General features: G+C 37.3%; 1 protein-coding gene across 1 annotated transcript in view; it reads left to right on the top strand.

Moving 5' to 3' along the window:
- Positions 1-13,369, top strand: part of KPNA4 (karyopherin subunit alpha 4) — a 70,404-nt gene extending 57,035 nt beyond the window's left edge. Inside the window, exons 16-17 of the mRNA XM_003256385.4 lie at positions 3,289-3,383; positions 6,144-13,369. Coding sequence (XP_003256433.1) covers positions 3,289-3,383; positions 6,144-6,242 — 194 coding nt within the window. The 3' untranslated portion in view covers positions 6,243-13,369. The remainder of the gene's footprint in view (positions 1-3,288; positions 3,384-6,143) is intronic.
- The last annotated feature ends 312 nt before the right edge of the window (positions 13,370-13,681 follow it).

Here is a 13,681-nt window from a genome sequence, read left to right as displayed (position 1 = left end):
CACATCTACATTCTTCTGTCTTAGATATTCAAGTAACAGAATAAATATTATATTCTATATGTACAGTCCTGCTTAGCCTCTTGCATATGCTTAGGTAACTGAATTGCTGCCATATATTGAACAGACACTGTGATAAGTTACTGGGAAGACAGTGGTAAACAAGACACAGTCCTTGCCCTCAAGGCATGTAGTCTAGTCTTGATAAATATGAACTGATTTAATGTGCTAATTACCCTAATAGAAATGTACAACAAAAGGCCGGGCGTGGTGGCTCACGCTTGTAATCCCAGCACTTTGGGAGGCCGAGGCGGGCGGATCATGAGGTCAGGAGATCGAGACCACGGTGAAACCCTGTCTCTACTAAAAATACAAAAAATTAGCTGGGCGTGGTGGCGGGTGCCTGTAGTCCCAGCTACTCGGAGAGACTGAGGCAGGAGAAGAGTGTGAACCCGGGAGATGGAGCTTGCAGTGAGCCGAGATCGCGCCACTGCACTCCAGCCTGGGTGACAGAGCGAGACTCCGTCTCAAAAAAAAAAAGAAAAAGAAATGTACAACAAAATGGGATGCCTAATCCATTCTGGAAGAAGCAGGAAGTGCACCTGAGCTGGATTTTGAGAGATGAATAAGGATTAATAAAGTAAAAAGGGATGAAAGGTGTTCCAGGCAGAGATAACACCATGAGCAAAGTCTGAGGTGAGAAATAGCATTCAGCAAATTATAAGTAGTTCAGTGTTGCTGAATCACACAGTATGGCGTAGAAACTACCAAGAGACAAAGCTGGAGAAGTAACCAGCCTCCTGTGAAGGCTTTTTTTTTTTTTTTTTTTTTTTTTTTTGAGACAGAGTCTTGCTCTGTCGCCCAGGCTGGAGTGCAATGGCACAATCTCGGCTCACTGCAACCTCTGCCTCCCAGGTTCAAGTGATTCTTCTGCCTCAGCCTCCTGAGTAGCTGGGATTACAGGCGCCTGCCACCACGCCCAGCTAATTTTTAGTATATTTAGTAGAGACGGGATTTCATCATATTGGTCAGGCTGCTCTTGAACTCCTGACCTCAGGTGATCCACTCGCCTAAGCCTCCCAGAGTGTTGAGATTACAGGTGTGAGCAACTGCGCCCGGCCTCCTGTGAAGTCTTAACAAGCTTTATGGCACAGCAGATGTTTTATTCTTTAGGGCAATAGTTTCCAAACATGGCCATGTACCAGAGCCTCCTGGAATGTAAACAATACATATTAGCTTTCAAGTCTTAGAGTTAATATATAGACAGAACATGAAAATTTCAAATGTGGCTGTGTAACACAATGTAAGTGTTATCAATCTGGATAAGCATAAATGTAAAGGTATTTCTGACAGAAGTTGAAAAGTGAATGAAAAGATAGGTAACTGCAAAAGTAGGAGAACCCATAACTTCAACTAAATGGGAATGGTGAGAGGCTTCAAAATTAATGTAGTAAGAAATAGATATATTTAAAGTTACTAAAGTGACTGATAGAACAACAACAATAAAAAAAATCTATAACTGTCGAGTTAGGAACAAGAGATGGGGAATAGTGTTACAGAACTAATTAGGGATTAAGTAACAAAAAATGACAATAGGCATACTTAATTATTTTTACTACTTGATTTTTTTTAACTTGTAAACATTTTAATTACTAAAATATCTTTATACATTCAAGTAAAAATGTAAGTTCTTGAACATTGCCTACCTCACTGGAGGTGAGACCCAGGAATCCCCAGTGGATTGTGCCATAGGAGTGGCAGGCCATTGGTGATTCATCTAGGGGATGGGTACATTCAGATGGCACATGGATATCGGGGGAATGAAGCCTTTGGAGACAGGAGGCAGGAAGAGACCAGTTAAGAAAGTATTTATGGCCGGGCACAGTGGCTCACACCTGTAATCCCAGCACTTTGGGAGGCCCGAGGCAGGCAGATCACCTGAGGCCCGAAGTTCAAGACCAGCCTGGTCAGCATGATGAAACCCCGTCTGTACTAAAAATATAAAAAATTAGCCAGGCGTGGTAACGCACACCTGTAATCCTAGCTGCTCGGGAGGCTGAGGCACGAGAATCATTTGAACCCAGGAGGCAGAGGCTGCAGTGAGCCAAGATCACGCCGCTGCACTCCAGCCTGGGCAACAGAGTGAGACTCTGTCTCAAAAAAAAAGAAAAAAGAAAGAAAAAAAGAAAGAAAGTATATAGTGGCCAAGCCACAATAAATGAAGGCAGTAATAATAGAGACAAAGGGGAGATGAGGAGATTTAAAGTCCAGTGGATGGACTTTCAAGTTTTTGAGGTTTGATTGTGGGATATTGAGGGAAAGGGAACGTGGGCTTTCTCTTAGATTTCAAGCTATTGTTGATTATCACCAAATAAGAATACAACTGTAGGACGAACCGTTTAAATGAGGAAGGCAAATAACAAATTGTGTTTTAGACAGTTTGAGTTTTAGGTAGCTATGAAATTTTCTGGTAGAATTACACAGGCATTTTAATTTTATGCATGTGAAGCTCAGAAAAGAAATGAAACTATAGATTTGCAAGTCCTCAGCCTATGTGTAGTAGCCAAATTTTTTAATGGGAAGATCACCAGAATGAGTGTGTAGGTGAGAAGTGAGCCTGAGATAACTTTCTCCATTTAAGAAATGGATAGAGGAAGAACACTCATGAAGGGGCAATTTCACTTTTTTCGAAGACTTTAAAATTATTTTTCCTCTAAAGTAAAACAGGATCCAATTTGCATATCAACAAGTTAAGTATATACTTTTTAATGTTTCTGCCTATAATTTAAACTCATTAATGTTTACAGGGAAAATTCTCTTTTCCCCTGAAATACTGGGTTAGATCTTCATCATTTTCCAGTAAACTTAACAGCTATCTTAAGCATCATATTTATTAATCACCAGTATTTTAAATTTATTTTCATACATGCTCACTAGAAAAACTTGGCAGGTGCTGGAAAGTAGGAAGATTCTGCTTTTTACTTAAACAAATGGAATTTTACATGTTATTACTGGTTATGTATTCTGATGAATAGGCAGATGTCTCACTACTTATTTATACACTTATTTATACATTTACAAGCAGACACTCAGGTTGTTAATTTTAAGATAAATATGCTATATCTTTGTGCATAAAATTTTTTTATATTTAAGATTCACCTTTAAATTCCCAAAAATTATAATTCAAAAAATTTGCAATTCAGAAATTGGATTATGTGTTCCAAAGATTATTCTAACTTGTCACTGCTCTTTAAATATTACTATTGTTTCACATTACAAAATTTCTTGCAGGGCTGGAGAAAATTGAACAACTTCAAAATCATGAAAATGAAGACATCTACAAATTGGCCTATGAGATCATTGATCAGTTCTTCTCTTCAGATGATGTATTTAATAATTTGTAGTTTTCTTAATTTTATATATAAACATAGATCTGGATAAAGTAATATATATAGTAAGCTGGGGGACATACATGTGTATTTTTTTGGAATGGAATTAAAATAGATGTATGACAGTAATGTCACCTGCTTTGAAAACATAAATATTTCAATATTTTAAGATCCCTTCAGGGCATATTAGCTCTAATGGCAAGAAAATAAGGACTTTTTTGACCAAACTAGATGAGTCAGACTTTATTTTCACTTGGTGTCTTTATAGTTCTCATTTTTTAAAATTGTTAATAGCATACCATATTTATAAACAAAACAGTGATACTAGTATATCCTGTAATAAGTTCTTTATGACAGTAGTTAATCCACACTTGAATGGGTTGTCACTGTTTTTATTTCATGACCAAAAACAAATATGAAAATAAATAAATAAGATGGAAATAAAAAGGTAAGGCACTATATAATGTAAGGTATAGTATACAAAAATATCTTCAGATTGTTAGTAATAGTAGTGGAAATTAAAGTATTGACTTATTTTTAGTATTTCCTCTTTGGAAAAGTAAATCTAAAATTAAACCAATTGCTCCTTAGAAAATTTTATAGTGGTTCAGTGCAGCCACCAGAGGATTTCTTTAATGATTTCTCAGCTTTTCAAAGAATAAATCTTTTACTGCATGCCTTTCCATATTATCAAAAAGGATAGAATGTTTTTAAACATTTTGTTAAGTATGTATAGTTTGAACATTAACTTGACAAGGACAATATCAGAAAAGAAAATTATAGACTATTTACTTATAGTCGTCTAAGCTTAGTCCTATTTAGAATATAATGCCAGTTAAATAAACCAGAAATAAAATAAAGTGTTTTTTTTTTTTCTTTCTTTCTTTTTTTAAAGACGGGGCCCAGGCTGGAGTGCATTGGCGCAGTCACAGCTCACTGCAACCTCCCCCTCCCTGGCTCAGGTGATCCTCCCACCTCAGCCTCCCAAATAGAGCATGCCACTATGCCCGGTTAATTTTTTAAGTCTTTTGTAGAGACAAGGTCTCCCTATGTTGTTGCCCTGGCTGATCTTGAACTCCTGGACTCAAACATTTCTCCCATCGTGGCCTCCCAAAGTGCTGGGATTACAGGCATGAGCTACCACGCCCAGCCTGGCATATTCTTTTAAGGGTAACTTTGATCGTATGTCTTAAAGTTGGATTTTTGAAAATCATAATTTGCAATTTGGTGACTAATTGTAATAGCCGTATAATTTCTAATACCTCAACATGTAGTTTTCATTCTTGACTTAGATTGTGAAAAGAATAATTCAGATGATATACATAGTTATAGGAAGTACACTACAGGTTTGTAATATTGTGGAATTTCAAAAAGGAGCCTTTAGATGCAAAACATATAGAATAATGTATATAATAATAATAATAACCATTATTAACAGAACTATTATAGGTGGAGTATCCCTTATCTGAAATGCATGGGACCAGAACCGTTTTGGATTTTGGGTTTTTTTGAATTTTAGAATATTTGAATTATTTCTACCACTTGAGCATCTGAAATTCAAAATGTTCCAATGAGCATTTCCTTTGAGCATCATATTGGTGCCCAGAAAGTTTCAGATTTTGGAATATTCTTTGTTTTGGACTTTCAGATTAGGGATAATCAGTCTGTATTTTACTATTTTAAGCCCAAATACCATTTGTCTCTAATTGCTGTGGAAAGATATACCAAAGATTCACTTACTTTCCAAAAGTGGTGGCATTAGATTTTTTTTTTAATGTGATTGTCTTTATGTACTTGCCCGGGGTTTTTTTGTTTTGTGGTTTGTTTTGTTTTGTTTTGTTTTTTGTTTTGTTTGAGACAGAGTTTTGCTCTGTCACCCAGGCTGGAGTGCAGTGGCACAATCTTGGCTCACTGCAACCTCTGCCTCCCAGGTTCAAGGAATTCTCCACCCTCAACCTCCCAAGTAGCTGGGATTATAGGCGCACGCCACCATGCCCAGCTAATTTTTGTATTTTTAGTAGAGATGGGGTTTCGCCACGTTGGCCAGGCTGGTCTTGAACTTCTGACCTCAGGTGATCCACCTGTCTCAGCCTCCCAAAGTGCTGGGATTACAGGCATGAGCCACTGCACCTAGCTGTACTTGCCCAGGTTTAAGGGAAATTGTAATGAGACCAAATTTTGCATCCTCTCTTTGAGACTTAGGGCCATCATTACTGTTCCTTCATTCTTTTGGAAAATGCCCGTCTTACATATTCTCTTTTTTCTCATTTTGGCATCCCTTAAGAAAAAGCCTTGGGTGGGCACAGTGGCTCACACCTGTAATCTCAATACTTTGGGAGGTCAAGACAGGCAGATTGCTTGAGCTTAGGAGTTTGAGACCAGCCTGGGCAATATGGTGAAACCCCATCTCTACAAAAAATACAAAAATTAGCCAGGCGTGGTGGTGCACACCTGTAGTCCCAGCTACTTGGGAGGCTGAGATGGGAGGATCGCTTGAGCCCAAGAAGTTGAGGCTGCAATGAGCTATGTTTGTGCCACTCATCTCCAGCCTGGGTGACAGAGTGAGACCCCATCTCAAAAAAGAAAGAAAAAAAAAACCTTTTATAAACTGTTTAAATTTTCTAAAGGATGGTAAGAGAGTGTTGGCATTCATCATCTTTCCAGACCTTTTTTTAAGGGTAATGGGATTTGTACTATAATACTATTTTTATATATTTTAAAACTAATTATCACATTCTTTTTCTTTTTTTCACCTAGATTGATGAAGACCCTAGCCTTGTTCCAGAGGCAATTCAAGGCGGAACATTTGGTTTCAATTCATCTGCCAATGTACCAACAGAAGGGTTCCAGTTTTAGAAAGATGTTGTGGAAGTTAGGTACAATGCAGCACTGAGATATATATATATATATATATATATATATACATATATATTAAAAGGTTTGATCCATCAAGCTTGGCTCATGGGATCTGCTGCTGCATTAAATCGGGAAAGAAAATGTGAAGATTTCATTTGGAATCACAGAAAATGCCCAAATGAGGTCAAGATGGCGAGTGGGTGCGAGTGAGAATGAGTGGCAAAATGTAATGAAAACTTTACATGAATGCTTATTTAGGTTGTTCAAAGTAAAAAGGGCTACAGGTCACAGATCGTCAGTGCCTGAGAAAGAACATTGACTTACTCTATATCAATTGAGGGGAAAGTGCAGTACTGTCATCTTCAAGCCTTGTAAGCATAAAAGAGAATAGGCTGCCCATATAAGTCAAAGGAAAATGAGCCCAGGCCTTGCTATGAAGCAGTGTGTGAATGGACAATGTTGAATGAATGTCTGGCTCAGTAATGGAGAGCCAGGTTCATCTTTGAAATCTAGGGCTCTTCACTCATGAAGCAGACTCCTAGTCCTGGAGTGACTGTGTACGAGAGTGTGGTTGTGGTGCTGTATGTGAACGCATGCAAGCTTGATTCACCTTCAGGGGGCTGATAACAAACCTAGTAAATCATCAAAATGAGATCATAAGTGTTAATGTACACTGGACATGAAAACAAAGACTGGTTTAGCAGCAGACATTGGTTTACTCTGCAGCCTGTGTTTTCTATTTCCCCCTTTCCCACCTCCTTCCCCCCACCCCACTCTTTTTTTTTTCTTTTTTGCCTTTCTTTCCTTTTCCTTTTTTTTTTTTTTTTTTTTTTAGTTTTTATGTACTTTACCTAGTATGCCTTTTTTTCAGTTGCTTCTCAAGTCAGAAAACTTTTCAGGAAGGTTTCCCTGTGCATTTGCACCAGATGAATGTTTGATGCTATGAAAAGCTTTCCATATCATCAAAACTAATTTGTGTAGATTTTTGCATGAAAAAAATCATAAATTTCCCTCAAAATAGACTGTGTTGCAGTACACAAGTTGCCATAATAGTATAAAACAGTAAAATGTGCTTAAAAGGCCATCCTTTTCATTTTCAGAGATAACATAAAGATCTTTGCATGAGGTAAATCTACAGCATAGTTCATTTTTAGATTTTGTTGAGTCCTGTAAAGAAGAAGAAGAAAAAAGTTTCAGTTGTGGTAGAATACCGTGCTGTGTTTAAATGTTACTTGTTTTCAAACTTTGTTTTCTATGAAAATGATATGGAAACTTCTAAAATGGAATTTGGTGCATATGTACTGCTGAATAAAGACCGATGAAGAGGTTTGAGTAGATGTACAAATCAAGTAATGGTTTGAACACCTTTAATAATATGCCTAATCTGTTCAATTGTTTTAGAATCTTTTTATCTTAGATGTAGGCAGCCATGAACAATCTATTTTGAGCCACTTTAGGGAGAAAACTTTGTATTTTTAAAACTTGCATAGAAGTTATGCAAGTGGTTTTTATAAATTGGAATAATACCTCAGTTTTGAGGTTATGCACACTAAATTAAATGTGACATAAATTAATTTGTACAAAAAGAACTCTTTATAAGGTGGCTCATTGTAGGAAATCCTGTGCCTTCCCCTTTGAGCACAAGTGTTGCATGAACAACAGTTTGCTATAAGAAACATACCAGATTAGCCACCATTAGCATCTATATCTACTTTGTGTTTAAAAATCAACTGGTAATTCTGAAACACTGTAGAATGGATAAAAATTATTTTGTGATCATAACTCTTTGTTGAACTAGAGTATTTTTGCAGCATTCCTTGTCATCAGAAACATGGTTAAAGTTTAAAACTAGAAGCAGCAGAAAACTAGCTTGTAAAATTTATCCAAGTAGAGTGCAGGCTAGGCTGTCTTGGGGAAATAAACATTAAAACTTAAAGCAATGTTTTACATGGGGTGTGTGTGTGTGGTGTGTGGATTTTTTTTTTTTTTTTTTTTGTAAAGTTAGAGTATAATTCAATGGCTTACATTAGCGTCCTGTCTTTTTACCTAGAACCAGCATAACAAGAAATTTCTTCGGTTCTGTCATTTCAGTATGGACATATTAATATTTTAGCCCACTGAATTTGTCCAGTTGACACCATCAGTGCTTCAGTTTTCTCCCTATCCAAACCAAGGTTTTAACTTTCCTTCATTCTCCAGTAAAACAGACCGAGACAACTTGAACTATATTTTGAGTATTGCTATATCTTCAAAATACAGCTCCAAATGATGGATTGTATACAAAGCATAGTACAGAAGGTTTCAGTAATTGGAAGGTGAACACAGCAATACTTTACATAATTTGTGTTTTTTAGTAAAAAATATTGGATTCAAAGTAAGCCAATGAGCTTGTATACAAATTTTATATACAGATTATTGTATAGAATAGTGATATGGAAAATAGGTAAGGGTGATATTAGTATCTCTGGGTATAAGGACTACCATATCATTTAAATATTTTATTTCCATGTATAGCCTAATATTGAACATTGATTTTCTAGTAGAAATTCTGGGAAGGGCTTTTCTGTCTCTGAAATTATTTCAGTACAGTTGACAGTTCATCACGGTTACCTGAGTTAAACTTTTTTTTTTTTAATTCTCCAGTGATCTAGGAAATTGATTCATTTTTAACACAGGCTTATTTCTGATGGGGATGGGGGCATAGAATAATATGCCTAATAAGCTAAATGTTCTTAACGTTTCATGTCTTAAACTGTCTTTTTGAACATTGAGACCACCTCAAGTGCTGTAAAAATACGAATATTATATTAGGGGTGTGCGAGACGCCCTAGTCTAAAATCTGTCTTTAAATATATTTCCTTTGTAATTTTCAAAGACTTCAGTAATTGTGTGTTATGGTGGAAATAATACTTTCCATTGATCCACATTGCTCTGGACCAAACCTGGAGCATTTCTATAATTAGAGCTATCTATGAATCATTAAAAATGGATCTAGAAGAATTTTGGGGAGAGGGAGTGTATCATTTAGTTTAGGCTTACCTCAGCAGCACTTCATAGGGTGAGGAGTTTTTTGTTTCTTTAAAGGTATAACTGCATTGTAAAATGACTGGGTTTATTGTAACATTAATTTATGGGGGCACCCTTTTTGGATTCTCCATTGCCTCAGTTTCCTCAAGGAAAAAGTTACAGAGATTAAGCTAAATTTTGGCTTTAGAGAATAACTGCTGTGTAATTTTGGTATAATTACCATAAATTTAGTGTCTTAAAACAACATACATTATTTCACAATTTCTGTAGGTCAAGAGTCTAGTTATGGTTTTCTGCTCAGGGTCTCACAAGGCTGCAGTAAAGGTGTCAGCCAGAGCTGCAGTCTTATCTAAAGCTATGGGGTCCTCTTCTATGCACATAGGGCAAAATCCATTGCCTAGCAACTGAAGAAATCATGGCAACTTCTTCAAGGCCAGCAAGAGAATCTCTGATCTCAGGGAAGGCCTTAAGCGCTCTTTTGAAGGTCTCACCTGATTAGATCAGGCCACCTACCCACCAGGGTGATCTCCCTTTTGATTAACCCAAAGCCTTCATTATGATGAGGTACCTTCATTACACCTGCAAAATCCCTTCACCTTTGCCCTGCATTGTAGTCCAATCACAGGGGTGATATCTATCATATTCAAAGATCCTGTTCACAGTCAAGGGAGGGGGTTATTTGGAGTATGTATACCAGGGAATCTTGGGAGCCATCTTCCTATGACAAGTTCTTCCTATGACAAGGACTCAACTATTTAGAACTGGAACAATTTACAAGTGATAACCTTATATAGTTATCATAGCAAGCTTATTTGGGGATCAAGGTTGCCTCTGAGAACCTAATGAAAACTGGACCAGCTTCCCCAAAAAGTATATACACATGGTAGTTTTTCATACAGTTTTAGGGGATTCATAAGAGTCCATGAATTACAGTCTGTCCCAACCCTCCCCTTTAGATGATGAGTTGTTGAGGTGATTTGCCCAAGGTCACACAGCTACTAAGGGCCAAATAAGGCCCACATCTCAACTCCCATACTGCCCAGGGCTTCTAATTACTATTCTAATTACTATTCTAAAAGTAATCTAAATTCATTTAAATTTGTGAACCAATGCAAAAAAAAAGTGAATGTAGCTTTTTGGATCTTTTTTTGTTTACTAAGGAATGGGTAACATTGTTATAGAAGCTTGCCTAAGAGTTTTGAAATTAGTTGACCTTTTTGAGTTTCCAAAATTAAATCTTCCATTGTAGCTATTAAAGTGAACTATAAATAGGCCAACTTTAATTGTTAACTCCTCGGGTTTGGTGGATTATTTACCATTTATATATAAAATTTCAGTTAGAATCCACCGTTGACTGTTTTGAAGGCCAAGATAGCTGAGTATCTTATCCTTTTTGTAACTTCTTGATTATTCTACTCATTGGCAAAATTCATTAATTGTCAGCCAATAATTTAATATTATGGGAGGAAAAAAATTTGCCCAGATATCTGAGGCAATACTCCCAAACACTAACAGATTGATGCCTAACAAACTTGACATTTTGAACACTTAAAGTTTTCCCTAAAATGTTTAATAAGCACATTAATAAAGTATGCTTTTAAATATATATGTACAGTAATTTTTAAAAGTTGCTGCAAGATGCCTTCGAATCAATATGCACGTTGATGGCGTTAGTGCAGTCTTTTTTTTTTTTTTTTTTTTTTTTGAGACAGAGTCTCACTCTGTGGCCCAGGCTGGAGTGTAGTGGCGCAATCTCGGCTCACTGCAACCTCTGCCTCAAGGGTTCAAGCAACTCTGCCTCAGCCTCCTGAGTAGCTGGGATTACAGGAGTACGCTACCACGCCTGACTAATTTTTGTATTTTTAGTAGAAATGGGGTTTCACCGTATTGGCCAGGCTGGTCTTGAACTCCTGACCGCAAATGATCTGACCACCTCGGCTTCCCAAAGTGCTGGGATTACAGGCGTGAGCCACTGTGCCCGACCAGCCTTAATTCTTAATAAAGGAAGTTGAAAAATAATGAACATTGGTAAAACCTATATTCCAGTGTGATCAGAAGCAAATCTGGACTGTAGTGTCAAGTTGATAAAAAACTAAACACACCAATCATGTATAAGAAAAGTAGATTTAACATTTTTTTCCCTAAACACTTAACCCAGAAGTTAAAATAATCTTGAAAATTCCTTTTAAATCCAGGCCCTTTATGTGATGGCAGTTTCACTCAGGATGTCCAAGTCCAGTGTATTTTCAATAAAATTGACTTGACAGCTACTGCTCTGGGTGTAAGAGCAGTTGACTGTGAGGAAAAGTAAATGGTTCTACCGATTCTTTATGATCTACCTCCCACCAGAGGACTGCAGTACTCCCTTGTTATTTATATTTTCTGCCCCAATTTTTGCTTTCTCCACAAATTTTATACCTTTTGTAGCTGCCTACTCCAGATTACTTCACCTTTCCAGACTCAGTTCTTCCAGTTTTATTCTTTATAAAGAAAATTCAAATTGCCTGTTTCACTTAGGTTTTTATTACTCTTCAAGGATGAATCCTAATTTCCCTGACTATATCTTACCTCTGATCTCCATAACTGATGGATTCCTATCCTAGACTATGTTACTCTAATTTTACCCAAGATTTTCTCCAGCCTGTTTCTACTCTTACTTTGAAATAGCTGTTTAAAATGACTCGTAATCTGCTTAAACCTACATGCTTTTTGTGGTTCTCAATCCAGTTACCTACCTTCCAGATAATTCCCTCACTGTCCTGTCCTCTCCATTCCTCTGATGTTTGAGCCCTGTGAGCTACCTTTCCCCCATCCTTTGTGCATAGACCATTTTACTCTTGTTGCCCAGGCTGGAATGCAGTGGTACCATCTTGGCTCACTGCAACCTCCACCTCCTAGGTTCAAGCGATTCTCCTGCCTCAGCCTCCTGAGTAGCTGGGACCACAAGCATACCACCATGCCTGGCTAATTTTTGTATTTTTAGTAGAGATGGGGTTTCACCACATTGGCCAGGCTGGTCTCGAACTCCTGACCTCAGATGATCCACCCTCCTCGGCCTACCAAAGTGCTAGGATTGCAGGCGTGAGCCACCACACCTGGCCACCATTTTACTCTTTTTAGGTACAGTAATCTAATATCCAAAGTCTTGGACTCAGCTAAAGAGGGTATTTACCCTAAAAAAAAAAAAAAAAAAAAAAAAAAGACTCCATGTTTTGATTCATAATTGTGGCGGGGGGGGATCAAGACAACCTTAGTCACTTTGGTATTACCATAATTCTTGTCTTTTCAGGGTTGTCCTGTTCAGCTGCATAAAACATCATGTATTCTAGATATTTCCTACCTCCACTTAAATTTTTACTTGCCAATGTGCTGCCTTCATAAATGGGTATATTCTGCCACACATCTAGTAAGCCCCCAATGCTGTACACAATGTGTATCACTGATAAAACTCGCCATGTCAGTATTATATTCAGTTGAGTGGTCTTTAGCATAGTGGCAGTCCTAGTCATCCTAACCTTTTAGTTAAGGTAAAATTATATATGTTTATAGAACTCATATAGACAAGCTAGTTTTTAAGATCTTTTTCCTTTTAACCAGTTTAGGATGATCTAGGATAGCTAAGTTACCTACATGGTGACTGTTCCAGTCTAATTCAGAATCAGAAGTGCTAAAAGAATACTAAAAAGTTTTTACCCATTATCTCTATTCCTGTTTTCTTTTTGCAATTCTCAGCTGCAGGGAGCAAGAAAAGAGGCAGCAGATAGGAAGTGTTTGCATCCTGGCTTTCTCAACTGCACTTTACGTCCTTGAATATTCTAGATACTTACTCCTTCAAGAAGTCAGGAGTATATCCAGGACTACCTATCATCCTTGCCATCCCCATTAACCCTCATTTTTCAGTATGTGTTTTACATTTATGGCAATTTTTCAGTCTATAGTATCTGTTCACTCATTGCTCTATCGCATCTGAGTTTCTCCGTCTTTCTTTCCACTAGATTGTAAGCTCCTTAAGGGCAAGGTCGGCATATAAGCAAAGTTCTGTAAACACCGTGAAGGTACCATGAGTTCTATGGGTACTCAATAAATGCTTGTGATAATGATGCAACTTCTCAGATGAACTGATTGTAGTGACTACCTCTAAAAGCCTTCAATCTACAGTTTTTAAATTTGTTTTATTGCATCTGAGTTTTAGAAAGCTTTGGATAGAAAGGGAAGATACTTCATAGCTTGCCAGATGAATGCCCATTTCCTTATTTCCTTTTCCTCACTTTTGATATTTTGCCCAGTGTCTGGTCTGGATATCTGACATCCATAAGGATATTGAAATGGATCCTCGTGTGGTTTTCAAATACCATTATATATACTATGAAGCAGAGGTAACCTAATATCGTCTAACACTATTGATACAGTTT

The sequence above is a fragment of the Nomascus leucogenys genome, chromosome 11, assembly GCF_006542625.1.
Source record: "Nomascus leucogenys isolate Asia chromosome 11, Asia_NLE_v1, whole genome shotgun sequence".
Taxonomy (NCBI): Eukaryota; Metazoa; Chordata; class Mammalia; order Primates; family Hylobatidae; genus Nomascus; species Nomascus leucogenys.
The sequence above is the reverse complement of the archived record's forward strand: the minus strand, read 5'-3'. Positions and strand labels throughout refer to the sequence as shown.